The sequence below is a fragment of the Onychomys torridus genome, chromosome 11 (genome assembly GCF_903995425.1).
Source record: "Onychomys torridus chromosome 11, mOncTor1.1, whole genome shotgun sequence".
In the NCBI taxonomy this organism is placed as follows: Eukaryota; Metazoa; Chordata; class Mammalia; order Rodentia; family Cricetidae; genus Onychomys; species Onychomys torridus.
The window spans coordinates 72793959-72818172 of record NC_050453.1 but is presented as its reverse complement, the minus strand read 5'-3'; the positions used below and the strand labels follow the sequence as shown (position 1 = coordinate 72818172).

The following is a 24214-nucleotide window of genomic DNA, read 5'->3' as shown; positions in this document are numbered from 1 at the left end:
CTTGCTAACGAAGTTTAGTCTACATGCTCAAGGGAAGCGATCCTTTTTTATGTCTACATAATGTGGAGGGGTGGAAAGAACACACACCATCAGGGAGCTAGACAGTCGTGGACCTCCTCCTGGATACCTAGGGGAAGTCAGAAAAGCACAACTCTAAACATTCTTGCCACCTAGGTCCAGGGGCCTGAGTTTAAACCCCAAAGCCCAAGTGAAGACGTCATGACATGGCAGCACATGCCTGGAATCCCAGCTGGGCATCATAGTGACAGGTTAGGTTGGCCGTAGGCCAGGCGGCCTATCTGAATCAACAAGCTCCAAGTGCCAATAAAAGACCCTGTCTCAAAAAATAATGTGGATGGCACTGGGAATACCAGACCTTTGGCCTGAGCACGAACATGCACCACAGACATGTGAACATGCATACACACAGATAAGTAAGCAAGCAAATAAATAAGCAAACAAACAGGGGCAAAGGGGTCTTGGGTAGTATTTGTAACCGGACTGATCTGCAGAGTGCTTGTGAGCAGTGTGTTCCAGTTGGCTCTCAGTATGTCCCCAGATGTGGTTGTGGGAAACAGTGGCAGACTGTGGAAGGAGGCTGGATTTCCTCATTCCTAGCTGGCTCCAACTGTAACTAGGTGGTTGCTAAGGTGACAGCCTGGTTAATGTGTATCACTGCCTTAGAAATAGAGGGCTGTCCAGTGTTTCTGCATGACTTCACCTCCACACTCAGCCTTTTGAAGCCCAGCAGTGCTCTAGGTTGGCCCCATCATGGAGGAAGCAGGAACCGTTAAGTGCTCGCTGGGGATGTATTTAGGACCTAGAGCAGGGCTTCTGACTCAGCATTGAGTAGTTCCAAGTGTTGAAAATCCAACTTCTCCAAACTTTAAGATTTTTGGATTTATCTGAAAAAGAGGGGGGAAAGGGGCCTAAACATTAAAACATTACCACTTCCTTTTTTTTTTTTTAACCTGGAGCAAAAGTCAATTTTCTCTTTCCACCAGAGATTCCATGGAACAAATTCAAGTCTGAGGCTTGTGTGGCAAGCATTTTAACGTGCTAAGCCATGTTACTGGCCTCAATTTTATATTTTTAATTATTCCAAAGGAGAAGTCGCAAGGGGTCTCATTCCTTGGTAATAGAAGTTCTGCTTTTGAAACCAGAATTTTGTCACAAACAACAAATAAACATACAACAAACAAACAGCATTTGAGACTGTTGATGTCAGGGACTCCAGCTCTGTAGGCTGATTCTCCAAGTTCTCAGCCCACAACCCTTTCATCTCAGCTGCATCATGAACTCACATGCTCTTGTTCTCTGGGTGGGTCATTTAAATTCCTGTGTCTGGCCATCCGTCTGTGGTAAGAAGGAAAGTATGTTGTCCTCTCTTGGAAGCTGAACAACAGGGAGCAAGATTACCCCTGGGGATTATTGCTCTGAAATGCTGAGATCCATGATATATGGGTGCATATTCTATCTACAATATTAGCATTATATCCCAAATCCTTAAAAAGTTTAAACACAGGAGAATTATTTTTCTTTAAGTCCGAACATGACAACAAAGATCCTGGGCAGAAAGAGTGCCTGTAGGACTGTTGTCTCAGGGTGAAAACTCTTTACTTTATAAGATCCAGGAACTGGGATATGACTCAGTTGATAAAGCTATTTCCTCATGCAGGTATAAGATTCCTTGATCAGATCCCTAGACCCTGTCTCTGTAATCTCATTTAGAGAAGCAGAGGATGAAGAAATCTTGACTCACTGGCCAGCCAGTGTAGGAAAGCAGTGAACTCCAGGGCAATAAGAGACCCTTTCCCAATCTGTAAGATGGAGCACCATTGAGGAAGACAGCCAATGCTGCTCTTTGGGCTTTGTAGCGTGCACACATTACATTATACTATAAAACTCTCTGTCTCGTCTCGTCTAGTCTTGTCTCTTCTCCCTCCCTCCGTCCCTCCTTCCCTCCCTCCCTTCCTCCCTCCCTCCCTATAAGTAGGTGAAAACTAACTATTGCTTGGTAGACTTGATTCCACAGAAAGCTTTGATTTTTTTTTTTTTAACTAAAATAATCCTACATGCTACATTCTTGATTCTTTCTTCAACTAGATTCTGGTTAACTGAATATATTAGGTAGTTGGATTCTGATTAATCAATACTTTTCATATTTATTTAATGTGAGATGCTACATTTTGGTGCTTGGTGATATTTTTAAAGTGATTTCTTTACCACAGTGAAACCCAAATGAATTAGAGAATAATACAGGAGAAAATGTTCCATTGAGTACATATGTCAGGGCACTTGAGTCCAAAGTATAGGAACAATTGAGATACTCCCATCTGATGCAAGGTTTGAGGTGAGGCTCTGAGGTGACCCCAGGACATCATTCACTCTGTCAGCTGGAATCTTCGTCTGATTCTTCAGAGAGGACAGTGTTGGGCAGGGGTCAACATAAGCACCACAGGAGAGCTACCCAAGAGAGGACTGGGGAAAGGCTGGAGGTCATACAGAGAGCAGAGCTGACTTCACCAGCAGGAAACGCACCTGAGAAACAGCACAACATGCCTGAGGCACTGTCCTGAAACTAAGGGACCCATAGTCACTGTGGCAGAATGTCAGTGCAGTATCTCTCCCCACCCCCAGCTTGTCATTTCCTGTGCGGAAATGAAGCAGGCTCCCTAACTGGGGAGTTGCAGATCCTGGCAGGCCCTCTTGTCTGGCAGCTCCTCACCCTTTAATGGGTATCTCAGGTGACATCAACCTGCAGCCCTGACTTCTGTTGCTAAGATTCAGCTCCCTTAAAGCCTGTCCTGGGTTGGCTGTTTATGCTCTTAAGTGGAGCAGGAAGACCCGAGCTGCCCCTGAGACTTAGTGTGGATGCAGTAATTGCTCTCCTTTCCTGGACGGTGATGCCTCTGCCTCAGTGGACCAGAGCACACTGCTGCTGCCTCTTTCCGTCAGAACCGGAGCAACATCAGGAAAGCACAGGAGGAAACAGACCATGTCAAAGGGCTCCTGGCTGGAAATTGCATTTCACAGGTGCTGTTAAGCTCTGTCAGGAGGGAGGGTGAGATGCTAGTTGACAGGTCTAGTTATGTTTTATTGTCTCCTGGCACTGAGGAAGTCATCAGATGGTGCCATTTAATCATTAATGGGAAGCTTTGGAGGAACCTGCCACTTGTTTGCTAGTCATTTTTTTACCCCGTTTTACCAAGGTGTCTTAACTATTATATCCTACCAGCACAAAAAGGAGAAAAGACTATAAATATTTGTATTCAGCCTAAGAACTGATACAAGTTTTAATTGACACAGCACAATTATACACAATAATGGTGTACAAATTCTGCTGCAGTCAAGGATAATTACATCTATTATTCTTTTTTTTCCTTTTATTTAGACAGAGTCTCTTGTATCCCAGGTTGGCCCTGGACTTTCTGTGTAGCTAAGGATGACTATGACCTTCCATCCTGACTCCTCTTCCCAAGTGCAGAGATTATAGGTGTGAGCCTGAAATCTGGTTTTAGGATATTTGTTATTTTTTTAAGGACACACATGTCCATAGGCACACACACACATCTCTGTACACAGATTTACCTACAGCTTACCTAAACATAAAATAAGAGCAACAGCACAATGCCTGGCTGATGTATGTGCGTGTGAACACATGTACATTCATGAGCATCAAATGAACTAAAAAGGGAAGAAAGAAAGAAAGAAAGAAAGAAAAGGGGAAAGAACATTAGTTTGGGCACCAAATGGATGAAAAAAAGAAAAAGAAATAACAAGGACAAGGAAACACGACTGCTCCTAGGTATGGTGGATGAGAAAGTTTATGATCGATAAAAGGGAGAGCATAGCCAGAGGCAGGGAGCTCTGGGAGAGCCCAAAGCATGCGTGACCTGAGCTGGGCCATGTGGGGAAAGGGACAGAGGAGGGAAGAGACAGAGACCAGGTGCAGCAGCCAGGAGGCCAAAAGGACGAAAAGAGCTGTAACCAAAATTTATATTTTGCCTGATTTCTTTATACAGGGAAGGCAGCCCAGCCCCTGGGCTGGAGAGTTCAAGGTAGGGGTGGGGTGTGCCAGCTGGGAGGGCCCTGTAACAGGTAGAGACTGAGGGGCGCGGGGAGAACCCGTCAGCCAGTGCCTGCTTTGATATGTTAGATAGGCACCTCAGCCTTTGTCCAAGGTTAGAAACCTAGCAATGAGTGGACTGTGTATTTGTGCTTAAGACTTCAAGCTGCGGTTACTAATGTGTGATGCAGGAAGTCACTCATCAAGTAAAGCAATAGCTAAGAGGCTTGCACACTACTCTTCTTTCTCTATGTGTATGTATGTATTTGTGCATGTTCTTGTGTATAGGTGTGCATGCACGTGTGTGTGTGTGTGTGTGTGTGTGTGTGTGTGTGTGTGTGTGTGTGTATGGAGTCCTGAAGTCAACATCAAGTGTTACCTTCAATGTCTTCAATTACTCAGTCACTCATATCTTATATTTTTTAACTTTTATAGTATTTATTTATTTTTCTGTGTGTATGTGTGTATGCTTGCACACACACACACACACACACACACAAATTCACTCTCACACACACAGGTACTCAAAGATCAGAGGACAACTTTCTGTCTTTGCACCGTAGGTCCCAGGGGTTGAACTCTGGTTGAAGGACGGTGGCAAGTACCTTTACCCACTGAGCCATCTTGCTGGCCGCCACCTGATTTTCCGAGGCAGAGTTTCTCAGTGAACTTGGAGCTCACTTGCTTGTCGACTCTGGCAGGCCAGGGAGGCTCAAGGATCATCCTGTAATCTATGCTGAGATTACAGGCATGTATCGTCATGTCAGGCTGGCTGGTTGGCTGGTTGGCTGGTTGGCTCGCTCTCGCCTCCCTCCCCCCCCCTCTCCCTCCCTCCTCCACTTCCTCCTCTTCCCTCTTCTTTGCCTCCACCTTCTCTCTTTCCCTCTCCTCTTTCTTTCATACATGGCTTGGGTAGGCTAGAACTCAGGTCCTCATGCATGCACAGAAAGAATCTCACAGAGTGATCCATCGCCACAGTCCCCTTTAGTGGGGAAAGAATGCATGATTGATATTCTTGGATGAAAGAAACATTTAAAGTAGATTCTAAATTTAGTTGAATTCCTTTTTATTGTCCCCTCCTCTGTAATATGAGGCTCATAGTTACCACAGGGTATTTCCACATACAGACCGTATTTTATCATTTGTCCTTGGATTAGGGATCTCCTAAGGGAATACAATTCTTATGTTAGAAGGATCACTGCAAGTTGTTCTTCCCTTGAAAGTTCCTGGTGCTTGATGATATCTCAGAACTGTTCATATGGGACTGAAATGTCAGCTCATTTAAACTGAGATCGGAGCCCCTGTCTGTAATCTGCCCTTCAGATAATGTTTATATACATATCTGTCATGTGTAGATGAATCTGTGGACCTCCCCAGATGAATTAGTACCTTTCATTCCTTGTTTCCAACACACTATAATTGAGTTAGTGTCTGATTGTTCCATGTCTCCATTATGTGTTCATTATTTAAAACCTCTAAATATTTAACACCTTAGCTGCTAGAGTTTGTCAAAGGCAGTCCTGGCTTTGGAGACTCTGGGAACCATATTGGGGGCAGGAAAAGTCTAAAATAGCCACTTTCAAACTTGTAGTTCTGCATGCATAGTGAATTTCAAGTGTGTTTTCTCTTCAAATATATTGTTGGCGATGGCTCTGTGGGTAAGAACAGTTTCTGGGGATATCTGAGTTTAAATCCCTGGCACCCCTGTAAAAGCTAGATAGGGTAAAGCAGCCCTTTGACCAATGCTGGGGGGCTAGGGGTAGACAGCAGGATGCCTAGAGCTTGCTGGCTGTTAGCCGAGCTCCAGGTTCAATGTGAGACCTTGACTCAAGGAAATAAGGCAGAGAGCAAGATTCCTGACATTGTCCTCTGGCCTCTGAAGGATGGATACACACCCCCCACACACACACACACACACCCACACAAACACACAGGCACGTGCAACCCTGCAACATATATTCATACATATGCCACATACATAAACACAAAATGCAAATAAAGTTACATTGCCTTACGTGTCTTGATTCACACAGGAGCTTAGCTGGCCTACTGTGCACTGTGCTTCCTCCATTTCCTTCAGCCCCTCCTATCTATTAGCTTCCTGAAACTGGTGCAGGGAGTCCTGATGGAGAATAGGACATGCAGTTCACAGGAAGTCCTGGAAACCAGCAGGACAAGGTCATCGCAGGCAGCAGGAGGGAGCTGGAAGGAATGCAGCCTGGAAAGGAGACAGGGCACTTTAGATCTGGATCTGTCCATTGGGCCACCTTGCACCACGTGCCTTTAGGTGGGGTTTATTATATGCTGTCTAATTGGTATATATGGTATGGATATATGTGTAATCTGTATATGTTCTATATACATAAATCGGTTACATATAAATCTGTATGTTGTACATAAAATCTGTTACATACATGCATAAATCTATATGCTACACACACATGTTAAAATCTATATAATTTATATGTAATCTAGGTATGGTAATAGATATATAAAATCCAAATATGTGTTAGAGATACATATAAAATCTCTATTAACTATAAAATATGTTATAGACAAATATAAACCTGTATTTTATATACACAAAGTTTATATATATGGTCTATACATTTATAAAATCCACATTCTCTATAAAATCTATATATGCTATATGTACATATAAATATATTTTACATACATGTATAAAATCCTTTATATAAATATCAAGTATCTGTGTATTATACAATATATTTATATATATATATATAATATGTATGTGTTATAGAAATTGATACGTTGTGTGTGCATGAGTGTGTCTGTATATACTTATCTTTACAAACTTGTGTTTGGATCACTCCTTCCTCAAAGGTGGGTACATACCCCTGAAGACATGAAGCTTCCATCCACTTTCCCTGGCCCTTTTCCTCACCGGCTGTGTGGCTGGGAAAGAGATGTGTGTGTTAAAGCTGTGGGGCTGCACGTGAGGACAAAGCTGGCCTGTCTCCTGTCTCCCAGGGGGAGATAGAGAGGATCTAGGACAGTGAAGTCAGACAGGAGCAGCTGCTAGATCAGCTTGCAGTGACTGCTAAAGGACTGAGCCCAAAGTGCGGCCCTGGAGAAGGTTTGGTTGTTTAGTACAGGCTCTGTAACTCAGTAGGAGGTTCTCTTTTGTTTGGCTGAATTCAGGCCAATTCAATGAAGGCTTTAGTGGAAACTCGTGAAGTTTCCCCTCCTGTCCCACCCCCATGCTGTAGCCTCAGCCAAGAGAATCAGAGGGGCTAAGGTTTTCTAGTGTTCAAGCCTGCTCAGGGTGACTCAGCTGCCTGTGAAAAGGACTTTTGTATACAAGTTCTGAAGAGGAGAGCCCTGGCTTTAAAATATTTGTTGTCTAAACCCAAGCAAATGCTTTTGAAAGGTTTTCTCAGTGAGCCTCAGAGAAAAACAAACTTCAAGAAACCAAGATGCCATCGGGGCTCCAGCTTTCCCAAAGGAGGTAGGTTGGTAGCCTTAGCAATTTGCCAGAGCTGCCCCTAAGGGGGATCATCTCTTTGTACAGCAAGCATCTTGGGAACCTCCTCCACTTCCAGTTTGAAGAGTGATGGTCCTTCACACTGTCATTTCCAGGTTCAGCCGAACTGTAGTTTGGAAGCCTCCTGGGCCTACGAGTGTTTGCAAGCCAGGACAAGAACATTTGAAGCTGGAGCTAGGATCTCCTTTTAGAGCTGTGACTGTCTCTCTGTGTCTGGCAACATATTGCCGTTGCTCAAAGAAAGTCTGAACTTTCCCCCTTGGACATAGTTTTCCCTTTGGACTCAGAAACTGAGCTCAGAAGAGCACTGGGGACTGATTGATGGTTGACTGATTAAATGTGTTCGTATAACATGAGCCCCTTAAACATGTCTTCAGCGATGTAGTCCCTGATACTTGCCCAGGCCCCTTTAGATAGCCCTTTACCCATGATCCTATGAGCAGTGAGAACGAAGACAGTTGATTAACCAAATAAATAAATAAAGACATGAGATACACAATTAGGAAGGGAATTGGTCCTGAAAGAGAAGGGATCAGTGGAACTGAGAGGAAGAAAAGAGAGGATCATGGGGTAGATATGATAAAATGCATTATATACATGTATGAGATGTCATGGTGAAACCCATTATTATATATAGTTAATACATGCTAATAAAACCTAAAGAATGTGTCCAAATAAGTAAACAGATATTATTTACAGATGGCCTAAATGCTAAGAATATTAAGTCTCTCTTGTATTTAAATTCTTAGAGGAATTTAGGATGCTTTCAGTCCAGTGGTTCTGAAAATGTAGCCCTGTGTAGATAGCCTGAGCATCCTGGTCCCCTAGGGATGTGTCAGAATGCACATGCTCATGTCTCTCTCTTCCAAGCACTGAATCAGAGCTCTGAGGGCAGTTGGCTGTTCAACATATCTTCCGGGTGATTCGTGGGACTCTCTGACTAAGGCACTTCAAAATCTTCTCTGGACACCCTTCCTTCTAAGAGGAAGGCAACAGAGCTCTGAGGCCAAAGGCCATCCTAGCTGGAGCACATCCCCAGAGAGATTCTCAAATGCAGTTTGTGTGAGACTCTCCCGAGTAAGCGCTGCACACTGTGGGGAAGGTAAGCTTTCACCCTTGGTTTCCAGGGATTGGAAAGACTCGCTTTCTTCCTACACCGCACCCCCCCCCACCCCCCCCACCCCCCGGTCTAATGTTGTCATCAGAACTCTTCAGGTTCAGGTTTCTCGTCTGTAAAACAGAGATGGAAACTCATTTTAGTGGCATGAAGTAATGAACAAGCACATTTTATGATGGAGGGTTGAAAGGAAAGCAGTATGTACAATGTAACCTACAAATTACCTTCCTCTGAGCTCATTCCTGAAACAGCCTTGTCTTTCCTGAACCTGGGTCTGAGTGGCAGTTGGGAGGCTGATGTTGGGACAATATCTCTGAAAGTTGCTGAGTTGACCTTTTCTAGCTACAGACTGGTGTCTTTGCCAGTATCCTTTGCATACTGTACTAAAGTTTTCACCAGCTTAACCACTAGTGTATTTAAAGATTAAAAGGACTGTGTTTAACCAAATCTCTTGACTTTTCTCTTAATCTATATATATAAAATGGGCTTTACAGAAATGAGGACGTAATCCAAATTCTCTTTACAGATTGACCTGTGAGATACAGTAGTAGATTTATATTGTTTTAAAAAATGACTAGACAAACATGTAAATTATAGGGGAGCCGTGTGTGTGTGTGTGTGTGTGTGTGTGTGTGTGTGTGTGTGTGTGTGTAGAATCAATTGTAAAAACACAGTACCTCAAAGCTGATTATGGTTAATATTGGCCATAGATGAGGTATAACATCAGAAGGTACTGACTGTGGTAGGTAAACGTTTTGCTTTGGAATTGGGACTTGTTCTAGAGTTTCTGTTTAGTTGAAGTTGGGATAATGATAAGAGGCAAACACAAGACCTCTGCACAGGGTTTTATACTGAGCCTCAGATAGAGCAAGAATCCGGTCCAGTCAAGAAGAAGTCAGGTGCTTTTGATAGCAAGTCGGACAGGAAAATAGGTGTTTTCGTGTATGGACAGCCGGTCTGTTGTGTGCCGCTGGCCCCAACTCCTTTTTATTTTTACTTAGTGTTTCTGCCCTGTCAGCTATCTTTTCCTTGTAAGATTTGGTTGTAGCATTCAGATATGAAGTTTTCTCTCAGCCTCAGGACAACTTTGACTTCTTCATTTGCTAAAAATATGTCTCTAAAACCTTGTGTCTTTCTGTTCCTGATGCTCACATAGAGCTTAAATACAACCCTGGATTCTCAAGCAACAGTGTGTTGCCCAGCACCCCTTAGGCCTCTAAGACAACACGGTTCAAGATGTTAAAAAAATGCACCATTCATATCCCAGCGTGTGTTACTCCTGCCTGTCATTCACAGCTGCCAATGAGCAGAGACAGGAAGTGGGCCTTTAAAACTGCTTCATTCAGAGAGCTGGCAATCTGAGCAAACAGAATTAACATTATCCAACCTGTCTTCCATCTTCTCTCTAAGCAGAAGATTCTGTGGGTAGAGTGGGGCCTGGCATATACAGTCTGATTGTGGAACTGGCTCTCTGGCCAGGTGGCCAGCAAGTACCCAAGACTTGCTGTTCCTGTGCCTCTCTTGTTATCATCCCTCACATGCTTTACTCATTCCCTAGATGTCTGGGATCAGGCACTTCTTGAAACACTGGGTCTAGTTAGTTAGAGTCTTCTGGTATCAGCCTTGTACTCCTCTGGGGCCTGGGAGGGGTTAAGGCAGAACAGACCAAGCATTAACAGTGAGCCTGCACAGAGCTGGTGATGATGTGTACTTGGTGATTTCTTTCTGCAGGGTAGAGTTCACTTCTGTGATACGGACACAAAGTGTACATCACTTCCTCCACAGTACATATGTGTGGTGGGCAGGCGTAAACCCTGCCTGTAACCCACCTTCACCTACTTGAAGGCCTGTCCCATTGAAGCCCCAATAACTGAGCTCAACATACGAGGAGGAGGATGGTTAGGAGGGGAACTGCCCTACAGGGGAGGTTGGTAGTGACTGTGGAGCCTTCTGAGTGAATCCCAGGCTGACAGTAACTCCTTTTTTCTGTACCTCTGCCTGGGTTGATGATGGGACTTCTGGAGAGAAGTTAATGGGTAAAGGATGAGCAAACCCCTCCACTGGCATGTGGGCTACTCAGTGGCATGAGAGTTTACAGCCGAACTGGTCCAGTTTCTGTTTCAACCAGATCACCCAGGATTTGTCCACTGTGAGCCCTGGGAGGTTCATGTTGCCACTCTTGAACAAACAAGGATGGCTTATAGTGGCCAGGGGTCTTTTGGGCCCCGATTGCTGTATTTCCCAGACAGAGTGAGAAGCAAACACAGCCTTTAGCCAGAGAGACTGGGCTGGAAGTGTGACTGTTACAGAGTCTTGCAAACAGGTCTGCAGGAAGACTCAATTCTCTCCAGCCTGTCTGTCTGGGCCAGCTGGGACAGAGGGACAGAGGGACAGAGATTTCAAGATTTCAAGAGAGGTTTGGATTAAAAGTTTGCCTTACAAGAAGAGGCTAATTTGCCTATCCTGTTGGTGATGGTTTCAATAGTCTAGTGCCCCCAAACAGACTGGCATTTCTAGTTCTTGGCACCCACACAGATGTCCTCCAGAGTCTGGGAAGCCTAGGCTGTTAGACCCCTGAGAAATAAGTGACAATATTGATAGCCGAATTAGGGTCACCTGAAGTTTACCTCAATCTCCAGCCCTCCAGTCACAGAAATGGGAGTTCTTTCCTTGTCAACTAGCCTTCTTCTTGTACGTGATTCCTTACTGCATTTAATTTAATTTTTCATAAAAACCCTGTAACTAATTATGTGACATTTGCATACTCTGAACAACCCCCCCCAAATATTTGCATGAACTTCCTGATGTTCTTCATGACTCTTTAACAACCCTGATTACAGAAAATCTGCCTTCCTGAATTGATTTAGCATGTCTCTTCTGAACGTGGCTGATTTTGGTGGTGGGTCAGAGAGCTCAGGGTAGGTAACTTCCACCAGTAAGTGACCTGTCTGAGGCTTGTCCTTGGTGACTGTCCTACTCCAGAGCATAGACAGGAGCCTTGGTGTGTCCTCAGTGCACAGTCCTCTCATGGGATGGGGTTAGCAGCTTAGGGTCTTGTGAAGAAAGTGATGGATACAAGTAACAGCAGCAGCAATTATGGGCATGGTGAGATGGCTCAGCCAAGCCTGAGGGCCTGGAGAGATGGCTCAGCCAAGCCTGAGGGCCTGGAGAGTCTCAGAGCCCACATGGGAGAAGGAGAGAACTGACTCTGCAGGTTGTCCTCTGAGCCCCACGTGGATGCTCTGGTACATGCCTGACCACACATGTAAGAACAAATGCTCATGAGATTTAAAAATGTGGAAAGGGGTCAGTGCTAGTCCAGCTGGCCCCTTGTAGTGTTGTGCCCGATCCTATACGTCAGCCCATCTTTCCCCTGTTCATAGTGAACAAAACTTAGGCTATACCCACCTGTAGCTGTTGCTTGTTTTGTATTATTTTAATTACACACACACACACACACACACACACACACACACACACACATATATGCCTAATGCATGGGAGCAAGGATACCACTACCAATTTCCCATATCCTGTCCCCCCCCCCAAAAAAATGAGAATTTTAAAAGAAGAAACCTTGCACCCTTTGTTACTGAATGGTGCTGGGAATGCCAGTTCTCTGTAGCCTTAAATGGATTGTGACTCTTAAAGGATGCTGGGGTGGTTTGGACTTGGAGAAGAAAGGACTGCAGGGTGGACACTTAGTGAGCTCAGTGTCACCTGATGTGCTAGCTAAGGACCCTCTGTATCCAGATCAGGGATTTGGGGTGGGGGGAACCCTAGGAGGGTGGTTCTAACAAGTTTGCTGGGGGTGGTAACTGTGCTGGCCTGCAGGGCATGCTGGGTGACCTGCTGAGACTGATCCTGGCAACCAGAAGAATGCTTTCTGAAGTAGGTATTTAGCTGAGGCTGGGGGGACCATTTCATCAGATTTCAGAACAGAGAAGGCAAGTAGAGTCCAGATGGTGGGAAGGATGAACCCATACACTCCAGCACCACTTTGGTTCTGGGGAAGGCTTGGCACCCAGATGAGGGCTTTAGATACAAGATCTCTCTTTGAACTGAAAGTCAGTGTGTGCTACAGTGTTTCCACATCAGTTCTGCAGTAGGAAAAGAGTCCAGATTCCTAGAACCATGTTCTATCACAAACTTAATTCATCTTGTCCTTCAACAGATAAGAAACTCCTTTTCTTCTGAGTCAGAGAGACTTCTCACAGTCAGAGCAAAATGGCTTTCTAATTACCTTTCAAACAGGGGAGCAGGGCTATTTACTTCTGGTGGTATCAGCCCTCCAGGGAACCACCAATAAAAGCTCTTTTTAATCAGAGGAGTGTAATCACTTCAGACCACAAGACACTTGGGGCTCTTCTAAGGCTAATCTTAAATTGCTCCACATATAACGAGCTGCAGAGCTCAGGGCAGAAGATGCTGGGAGCGGATCCTGTTTACCTTTGGTCTCCTGGTAAAGAGAAGTGCCTGCTACCGAGTTTCCAAGTAACATGGGGAAAAAATGTAGGGTGCTGGTGTATTCCTTTACCAAACATGGGCTCCTGAAGTGTAATGAGGTCAGAGTCACCTGGAGCATTTTCTAAAAACCTTAGGTTGCCCTGCTCCTCCACCTCTGCAAAAGAGTGGGTCTGAATAAAACGCTGAGAATTCATATTTCTAACAAGTTTACCCATGATCTTTATGAGACATCTGTATCCTAAGTCCTTTCTGTTGTCAGAAACCATGCTAGAATCATTCTGATGATGATGGATGGGCATTTGAATCTCCTGGAAGCTATTTGATCCTTGTCCTAGGATGTCAAGCAAGGCCTAGGCTGGTTCTCAGGAAGCCAAGCAGGAGGAGAACACTAATTTCAGAGACATGGCCATACCCCACAACTGCCCTTTTCTTTGACAGAGCTGACTGAGCTTGTGTGGTAGAATGAGGACATGGTATTCAGCCCTTCTTCTGGGGAGAGACCATTACCAAAAGAGAACACTCCCCTTCCCACACTCTCTCTTTGACTCCCATTCCTGATACTCATTTGCATTATCAAAGATCTCATGGTGGTTAATACCAGTGTCAACCAATAGAGACAAATCTTTGGGTAGTCTGGGCAGGAGTTTCTAGACTGGGTTAATGGAGGTGGGAAGACCTGCTCTGCATGAACACACACACACACACACACACACACACACACACACACACACACATACACTTTAATCAGAACAGAATTTTAGGATATTCTTAGCCATATTCCCAAGACTTAGAAGCATGCTGAACTGCAATAAAACAGTTGTAGAGTGATTGATTCTCCTGTGTTCACATTGACGTTCATCTTCTGGAGAGAACAGTGATAAGTAATAAGACCAATGATGAACCAGTCCCTGTTCTACAAGCTGGTGATCTGCAAAGAGCGATCTTCAGTACAGCAGAGGTATCTTCTGGAGATTGTTAGAGTCTCCCTGGCTCCAGTCACGCTCACCAAACCAAATTCTGGGGCTGGGCGGGGCAATCTGTGTTAGACCATGGGAAGAAATGAGAACCCTCAATAGCAGTTCAGTACTATCTTCCTGAGCTAGGGGACCCAGTAGTCTAGGCCCTGTGTGGGAGTCTCTAAAAATACCTTCAGGCTGGAACAATGACTATCACCCCCTGGCATCAAGTTTTATTCTAGACACTGGGGACTGCAACAAGTCTATATCTTGCTCTGTATAAGGAAAAAGTCTTGCTTTACCCCAGTGCCAGGACAGGTTTGGAGAGTCATGGGAGATAAATTTAGAACATGTCTGGCTATGTTTTGAAGGACAGTACTGATAATAAGCTCAAGGGCCATGGTCAGTGTTGGTGAGGGAAAGAGCATTTTGTGATCCGATGTTCAGGTGAACAGAATGTCTGTGGTACCACAGTGCAGCCATGCGTTGGCCCCACTGGTCATTTCCTGCCTGCTGTGATGTATTATTGGTATTTAGATTTGTCCTTGAGCTTTCTGTGGTCAAATCATTCAATGTGGAATGGCTGGAGACCCAAAGTAGGCTTTCCAATTATACAGAGCTCTATAGTGCTTCCCATCAAGGCAGGAATGGAGGTTTGATGAGGACTCTGGTAACTGAAACAATTCATTTCCTCCTGGTGACTTTCTTATACATTCAGTCTACTGCCATGCTGAGAAATGACAGGCTACTGACTTGCAAAACTCATTCACCCACTCATTCATTTAATCACCTCTGAGTGACTGATGTCCTAAGTGCTATAGTGGATATTGAGGTGTACAGAAATGAAGGGCTGGACTTTGCAGAGTTGGAAGCTCATACAGAGGGACCTGTTCAGGGTTATGATTTGTACTTTAGTAAAAGAGGAACTAGAATTAAACCTTACTTCCGATACAGGGCAAGAACAGGGTGCAAAAAAGACTGAGGATCTCAGAGAGGCGGCAGAAGCTTCCAGAGAATATCAAGAGTGAGAGAACTAGTTGTAAAATGTCAGGAGCAGCAGAAACCAGCCCTGGGGTATAGAGCATGCAGGCAATGTGAGAGCCCTTTGTGCAGAAGTCCTCGGTGGCCTTGATAGAAAGGCTGTGGTGAAGGGTTTTCAGCAGTGGCAAGCTTCTGGTTGCTTGAATGGGAGAGAAATTAGAGCAGCCAGTAGGAGGATAATGAAGGTGGAGTTAATCTGCCAAAGCTGGGGTTCCTGAATTGATTGGTTTGTGGTGTTTAACACACAAAGACCTCCTTGGAAGAATGTGGACTGGCACATATTTCAGTTAAAATTGAGATACCTCTGGTATGTGTGTGTGTGTGTGTGTGTGTGTGTGTGTGTTTTATATGCATGTGTATATAAATGTTTATGGTATATGCATGTGTATATGAATGTTTATGGTATATGCATGTGTATATGAATGTGTATGGTACATGGATGTGTATGCACATGTAAGGGTGCATTCACCCATTTGTGCATGTGTGGAGGCCACGTGTTGAGTGTCTGCTGTCACACTCCACCTTTTGTTTTGAGGCGGGGTCTCTTACTGAACCTGGCCCTGGTCATTTTGGCTCATTTGACTGGACTGTAAGTCCTCAAGATCCGCTTGTTTCCACCACCGGCCCTGGTATCAACAGGAGTGCTCTGCCGGGCCTGGCTTTGACAAGTCCTGGGATCAAAATAGAGGCTTCATGTTGTGCAGCAGGCACCTTGCCCACTGAGCCATCTCCTCAGCCCAGAATTCCTCTCTATTACCTTGCTGTGACTGTGCTCATCCATGCATTCCCAAGGTGGTTATGTTTAGTATTTTATATTTGCTATACAGATGTACCTTTCTATTATGATGACAAAATAATTTTGTTCAAGGGAAATATCTCTTGTTATTATAGTTAGTCATTTCCTAAGTGTGGAAATTCTTGCATCTACAGAGTTTCCATTGCCTCCAACATCTGGCTTCCTTGTGGTTGCATCTCTGCCTGGAGGTGGATTGGGAATTCCATTGGCAGACTTTTCCAAACTCTGCAGCCGTAAATTATGCTAATTAAAACAGAGAGATTGCAGGAGTGCTTTTGGAGTTCTGCAAGCTTTAATAGACAGTTACATTTTGAACTCCACTCCAAGTGAGTGACACCCAGGAGCTTTACATTCTTAGGATTCAGTTCTAATGGGCCTCCCTCAGAACTGACCTGTTTCCAATAATGACAGGTTCCATCAAATGCTACAGGCATACAAGGCCACCACGCGTTATCTCGAAACCTCTAATCCCTTTCAGTGTCTCATACTGATTGCTCCAAAATGTTTGAATTAAGTGAAAGGCAAACTTCCTGAACCACGTCTTTAAAGTAATTCATATTTGCATAAGTTTTAGCCTTGGAACAGATGTCTCTTTAATGCTGTACCTTTGAAAAATTTAAAAATCCATTATATAAATCCAACTTGTAACAAGATTCTTCTTGCCTCCTTAATCCTTCCTTCAGTGAAATGTTTTCAACAGAATGCTGACAAGGACAAGGGGAACGGAGGCTCATGGGGCGTCAGATATTGGTGAAATTATTAAGGCCACTCCACATAGTTAAAAGGGAGGTTTATTTTGTGGGGTAACTTACAAATGAAGGGATAGGTTGCAGGGTCTGGGAAAGGTATGGTGCAGTCCGGCAGTGTTCTCTGGAAAACTCTGCTCGGTCTACCTCCAGCGTATAGGGTCCCGGAACCAAGAGAGACTTCTCTTCTTGATCCTGGGTCTTCTGCTTCCTCCCTCAGCCCTGCCTTGTGGGCGTGACCATTACCGAAGCCTCAATGGGGGTTGGAACTTCCAGGCCAAGGCTGGGATGGCTACCCACTAAAGGAGGGGAAATTGTTTTCTTGAAGGATTTTTTAATCTCATCTGCTAAAATGGAATGACACTTCCCTCTTTGTGGACTGTGTTCCATGTCTTCATTTTGACAGCTAATATTCAGGACTCTCTCTCCCTGTGTGCTGTTTATTTATTAAATTTTTTTCATTTTACATACCAACCCCAGTTCCCCCTCCCTCCCTTTCTCCCGCCTCCTCACCTCCCTCCCACTCTACCCCCATCCACTCCTCAGAGTGGGTAAGGCCTTCCATGGTAGTCAACAAAGTCTGGCATACCAAGTTGAAGGAGAGCCTAGCCCCTCCCCATTGTATCAAGGCTGAGCCAAGGTATCCCATCACAGGGAATGGGCTCCAAAAAGCCAGTTCATGCACCGGGGATAAGTCCTGGCCCTGCTGCCAGGGACCTCACTAACAGATCAAGCCACACAACTGTCACCCACATTCAGCGGGCCTGGTTTGGTCCCATGCAGGTTCCCAAGCTGTCAGTCCAGAGTCAGTGAGCTCCAACTAACCGGTCAGCTGTTTCTGTGGGTTTCCCCATCATGATCTTGATCTTCCTCCTCCTCCTCCTCCTCCTCCTCCTCCTCCTCCTCCTCCTCCTCCTCCTCTTCTTCTTCTAATGTCGAATGCAGTTTATTGAAGGAGGGAGGAGGTCTTAAATACAGGCTTACAGCACAATGGGAGAACCCTGGAGGGCAGAAGTTCGCTTCTGATTTTTTTTTTTTTTTTTTTTTTTTTGAGCTGAGGATCTAACCCTGGGCCTTGTGCTTCATAGGCCAGTGCTCTACCATTGAGCTAAATCCCCACCCCTGCTCCTGATGTTTTACAATCTTGCATCTAAGCTGTTAACACCCAATATGCTGGATACACAGATGAGGAGCTTCCCTTAATCATTCAGAACTGTTGCCTTGCTTGCCGACCTTGGCCTTGATATCCTCTCTATGCTAATTCCCAGCCACAGAGAATTTAAACTGTAGAAAGAGAAACATAAACAGAAAATCAAGTTGACGTGAGCTGTTGCCCTATACCAATCAGTTTTTAAAATCTCCCACTGATTTTTCATTCCTGGAGCTTTCTAATTGCTCCAAATGTCTTGACTCCCATTTTATTTAACGAGGTTGTTTCTCCAACATCATGGGGACCTGATCATGGCCTACACGCATAGATTAAAATTATCCTACATGATGTACTCTAATATGGCCGAGGACACGTGAAGTCTTATAGACACCAAATAAAATAGTCAAAATAAAATTTACTAAAAGTCAAAATAAAATTTACATATACACACACTTGAGTCCATGCATGTATCGAAGATTAATACACAAATGTCGTGTGCACACACGTCACAGGTCAGTACAGTACACACACACATCTCAGGTTAACACACACACACACACACACACACACACACACACACACACAGAGATCAGTACACCAATAAGAGGAAATCTCTATTTCTGATGACAAAATCCCAGCTTTAGGATTGGTATAGTCTGTTGAGTTTAATGAGATAGTCCAAGAACTTTACCTAATAGTCCCCAAATGTTAGGTTTGCTAAATTTGTTGAGGTAAATAGTTATTACAAAGCCGAGGTAGCCCAAGGTTATCTTGGCTCTCTTTCTACAGTATTTTATCTTTCCATAGTCAGTCAGGGTTACTCCACGTGAAGGAGCTTCGATACAGGGTCAGCATCTCCAGAAAACTTTAGTTCCCAAGCTTTACAAATAGAAAAATCTTGAAGCCCTGGAAGGGAGAGACCATGGATAGTGACCTCATTTTGAGCAGTGAGAGCTCTTTTGAGAGGAGGGCAGTTCCCTGAGGAGAGCTGTGTGTCCTATGTGGTATGCATGACGGTATAGACCTACTTAACCCTTATGATGCCACTACAAGCTAATGTCACTTATCCTTCTGACAGAGACAACGAAACTAAGACATACAAAGCTTAAAGTAATTAATCAGGAGAACACAGCCAATAAGATCAAAACCAGGATTTGAGCCTAAGTCATGGAGTCAGAAAGTGTTTGTCATTACTGCGGGAACTGGAGTGACAGCTGGTTGTGAGGCATCATGTGAGTGCTGGGAATTGAACCTAGGTCCTCTGCAGTGCTCTTAATTCCTGAACCACCTCTCCAGCCCCATTACTCTCCTTGTGGACTTGAACACCCATGGCCTTATCAGAAGGACCGCTCAGTGTAGGAGCTTTAATCCAAACTGTTTTCCAGGGTGAGTACCTCCATTCCCACCTAAACAGACTGCACTGCAGACTCTTCACTCCCATTCAGATTCCCAGATCTCACTGTCCTCTGGGCTCATTTCCAAATAATGTCTCTGGGCTTTTGTATTAGCTGACTCCATTGCGTACTGTGTTCAGGCCCCTTCTTCTTCTGGATCCTTTTCTCAGCAGCTTCTTAAAATGATTTTATGAGGCTTGGGTTGGTGGTACATGCCTATAAGGAGGCAGGTGGATTTCTGTGAGTTCAAGACTAGATAGGCCTACATAAGGAGTTTGAGGCCAGCCTGGTCTATATAGTGAGTTCTAGGACAGCTAGAGCTACACAGAGAAATACATATATGCATAGGTAAATATGTATATATGTGCATATACTATAGATCATTAAATCTAGATTGTATATAGAGAAGAAATGTACACTATTTTATATTTTTGAATTTATTTTCTTGTGTATGTATGTATGTATTTATGTATGTATGTATGCATGTATCAGTGTGGGTATTAATGTGTTACACCATGGTTGTGGAGGTCAGAGCTCAACTTTGGGGATCAGTTCTCTCCTTCCACCTTGTTGAGGTAGGGTCTCTCTTATTTTTACCACTGCTAAGTGCGCATGCACTTCTAGGACATGCTTCTCTTTGCCCCCAATCTCACTGTAGGGGCGGTGGGACTACAGATGCCCACCATTGGACCCAGAATTTGATGTGGATTCCGGGGGTCAGTCTCCAGTTCTTGGGCTTGTATTGCCAATGTGTCAGCCCACTGAATACTCTCTGGGCCCTGTTTGATCTGACTTTGCTTGCTCCTCCTCCCACTTCCTTCTAGATTTTTCATCCTCAATGTTTCTACTTTAACTCCCCCTCTCTCTTTCTCTCTAAGTGTGTGTGTGTGTGTGTGTGTGTGTGTGTGTGTGTGTGTGTGTAACATTTTCTTTATCCTCTCATCTAATGATGAGCACCTGTGCTGATCCATATCTTGGCAGCAATAAACATGGGTATGCAAGGATCTCTGGTCTGCTTCAGGTTTGTGTGTGTGTGTGTGTGTGTGTGTGTGTGTGTGTGTGTGTGTGTGTGTGGTTTTTTGTTTGTTTGTTTGTTTGTTTTGAGACAGGGTTTCTCTGTAGCTTTGGAGGCTGTCCTGAAACTCACAGAGATCCACCTGCCTCTGCTTCCTGAGTGCTGGGATTACAGGTGTGCACCACTACGGCCCGGCCCTGCTTTGTTTTTGACACCCTGGTATTTTTACTTAAGGACTTACTCCATGGTCACCCGAAGATGCATATCAATTCATTAGGCATGACTCTTTTTTTTTTTCTTCTGAGACAGGGTTTCTCTGTGTAGCTTTGTGCCTTTCTTGGATCTTGCTCTGTAGACCAGGCTAGCCTCGAACTCACAAAGATCTGCCTGCCTCTGCCTCCCGAGTGCTGGGATTAAAGGCATGCGCCACCACCGCCTGGCTGCATATGACTCTTTATCTGAGTCTTTGTTACTGAATTATGATATCTTAAATAATACATTTTTAGAGACTTGTGGCACTCTGAAAATGCATGCTATTATGTGCTAGAAAGTGTTTGGAAAGGTAGTAAGGTAAGAGTCTGGCTGGGTGGAGTCAGGGTCGTGAGTTCAGGTCTGGAACCTTCCAGTGGCTTTGGCTCGACTCTTTGCCGTTCCACTCTCCCGTTAAGAGAATATCCGTGTAGAAGTGATAGATTATATATAATGTTTAATAATGATCTGTACTTTAGAAAGAGAAACATCAACTTTAACCCAAGCCCCTAGTGTATTTGAAAATCCACAGACATAAAACAGCAGGTCTCCTGGTACCTTTAATGTTGAAACCACTGTGTACCATTCAGTCTCTACCAACTGTGCTGGAGAAGCAGAGATCTTCCGGTTAGTTCTTCAAGCAGGAAAAATGTCCAGAGTGAAACAGTAGCCCGTAGCATTTTACACCCTTCAAGTAGTAATTGAAGCACTATCATCTATGGGCCATGTATTCAAAAATAACAAATTCAAAATTCTGATTTCATAGTCTGTAGACTTTTCTATAGGATTTTCATGTGAAAAATGAATTCTTCATTTTTTCAGATATGTTTTGTTTTTTTAAAAACATGGGTTTGACCACACAAATAAGTTTATATACAATTTTAAAATAGCTTACAAAGTAATGGATTTGGAGGCTGGAGAGATGGCTCAGTGGTTAAGAGCACTTGCCCTTGTAGAGGCCCTGAGTTTGGTACCCAGTACCCACATCAGGTGGTACACAGCTATCTGTAACTCTAGTTGCAGGGATCCTTGTTCTCCTCTGGCCTCCGCAGGCTCTGCAATCACTGGCACATTCTCCTCCACACATGCATGTAATTGAAAAAAATAGATCTTTACAAATCATTAAAATTAAGCAATGGAGTTCAATTTGGCCTTTCAAACAATGTTTTATTATAAATTCTAATTGACTCTCCTCCCTCACCCTCCTTCCCCATGCCCAGGTCTTCCTCTTGCTGGTCCCCTTCGTCTCTGCAAGCTGGCTGTTGGGTCACATGTCCCTCCATCCTTTCTTCCCCCTCTCCTCTTGAGGTCTTTCCTTCCTTTCTCCTGATCCCTTTTTTTCTCTTTAAGTATCTCCCTGTCTCTCTCAAGGGAAATGCCCCTACTGTGAAAAATTTAAGAGCTAAAAGAAAAAAAAAAATCAGAGAAACCACTAGAAGATAGAAAGACTTCACATGCTCATGGATTGACAGAATTAATAACACGAAAATGCCATATTATGAAAGCCATCTATAGATGCACTACAGTGCCCACCAAAACTTCAAGATCTAGGAAAAGCAATTCTGGAATTCATATGGAAGCACCTAAGACCCTGGACAGCCAAAGTCACCTTCAGAAGAAACAACAGTGCTGGGTGTGTCATGAAACTCCATCTGAAATTGTCCTACAGAGCCACAGTGACAGAAACAGCCTGGCTCTGGCAGAGACACAAACATGTAGACCAGTGGACTGTAATAGAGAGGCCAGAGCTAAACTCACACAGCTACAGTTGTGTGATTGTCAACAAATGTAGTCATCATCTATTGGATCAAAGACTTCCTCATCTGCATCACATCTTCATAGAACAGGATGTGCCTTACTTTTTAGCTGTTCTTAGACACTAAAAGAGTTATAAGTCATATGTATGTATAAGAAGATGATGACGTGTGTGTGTGTGTGTGTGTGTGTGTGTGTGTGTATGAAAGTGAATGTGTACAAAGAATATGATACCCATATAAAATGTTCTATATAGTTTATTTTTACTTGACTACCCCCTGGGGCTGGAGAGATGGCTCAGCAGATAAGAACACTGGTTGCTCTTCCAGAGGCCCTGAGTTCAATTCCCAGCAACCACATGTTGGCTCACAACCATGTATAATCTGGTGCCCTCTTATGGCATGCAGGCAGAATGCTGTGTACATAAAATACATAAAATCTTAAAAAGGGAAAAGAAAAAGAAAATGACTACCCCAAGGCCTCCACATATACATAATGTTTCTTCTAAGGGCCCCAACATAGCTTCCTGTGTTTTGGAGTAGAACACATGGACTCCAGTGTTTATAAGCATGAAATGTTGGCTTTTTTGTAAGTCAGGGGAGTTCCCACCGATTCAGTAAACCCCAAATTCACTTTGGGAGTTTGTTTATAGAAGCTGTCACATGACGTAGAGAAGTGATACCTTGACAAATGACCATACCTGTAGACTGCAGAGGCCTAGATTTCTAGAACCAGGGAAAGGGATGAAAGATTATCTTGTGGAAAATCATTCTTTGACAGAAAGAGATGTCGTCTCAGAGCATAGTGATGGTTACAATGACTTTCCATGCATGTGTGTGCACAATGAATGCCAGTTGACGACCTCAGTCATTTTTTTCAGGGCTCCATCATCTTTTGAGACAGGGTCTGTCATTGATTCTAGGTTGACTGACCAGAAGACCCAGTTTCTCCAGAGCTGGGATTATAAATAAACGTCACCACACCTGACTTTATTTTTATTTATTTATTTATTTATTTATTTATTTATTTATTTACTTATTTACTTATTTACTTATTTACTTATTTATTTACTTATTTTGGGGGGAGGGGTTCAAGACAGGATTTCTCTGTGTAGCTTTGCGCCTTTCCTGGAACTTACTTGGTAGACCAGGCTGGCCTCAGACTCACAGAGATCCTCCTGGCTCTGCCTTCCAAGTACTGGGATTAAAGGTGTGTGCCACCACCACCCGGCTTGACTTTATTTTTTTAAACATAGGTTCTGGGGATTCAACTTGGATCCTCATTGACCCAGTAAACCATTTCCCAACCTACAGTGACTTTTTTTTTAGTGGCTTTAGATTTCATATGTCAAGTTGATGAAAAAAAATTTAATGTTACCAAAATAGACACTTGAATATTGTTTTGAAATGTTCATGTGTAGTTTGTGGTGAATGACCAGTGAGCTGGTATCCCACTTGTTCTGTTTGTGCAGGAATACATGGACTCGAATAAGTGCATTGAGCATCTGCTGACACAGCTCAGGGAGCAACACCGAAGTCTCTGGCGGTGAGTGAAGGCCCACTCCTGGCTCTGTGGGCTCAGGTAGTAGTCGCCATAGCCGTGGGATGTTAAAATTGTGTTATTTCTGTACAGAAGTGAGTTTTGAAGCTGGTCCTTGGGCATCCAAGGCAAGCATTTTGCCTACTGTGCTGACTTCTTGTAAGTGGTCTTGATCATGGAGCAGGGAATCAGTTGGATTAAACTTATCTCCTTCTACTGGATGCCAGAACTACCTGAGTACACAAGATCACCAGAGGTGATGTAGGATCCGGCTTCCGAAACCGTCAGTCATGATCTCAGGAGGGTTCACATTGCACAGACAACTGGGGACAAGGGCAGGCTTCTCAATGTTCTGATTCCAAACAAGCAGGGGATGATTCTGAGGTATCTCTGGTAGTGTGCACCTGGGCTG

The 24214-nt window shown here is 44.0% G+C and overlaps 1 protein-coding gene across 1 annotated transcript in view; it reads left to right on the top strand.

Annotated features, from left to right (window-relative positions):
• The window catches only part of Nckap5 (NCK associated protein 5), a 918845-nt gene that overhangs the window by 272200 nt on the left and 622431 nt on the right, over positions 1 to 24214 (top strand). The window contains exon 3 of the mRNA XM_036202994.1: positions 23735 to 23808. Coding sequence (XP_036058887.1) covers positions 23735 to 23808 — 74 coding nt within the window. The remainder of the gene's footprint in view (positions 1 to 23734; positions 23809 to 24214) is intronic.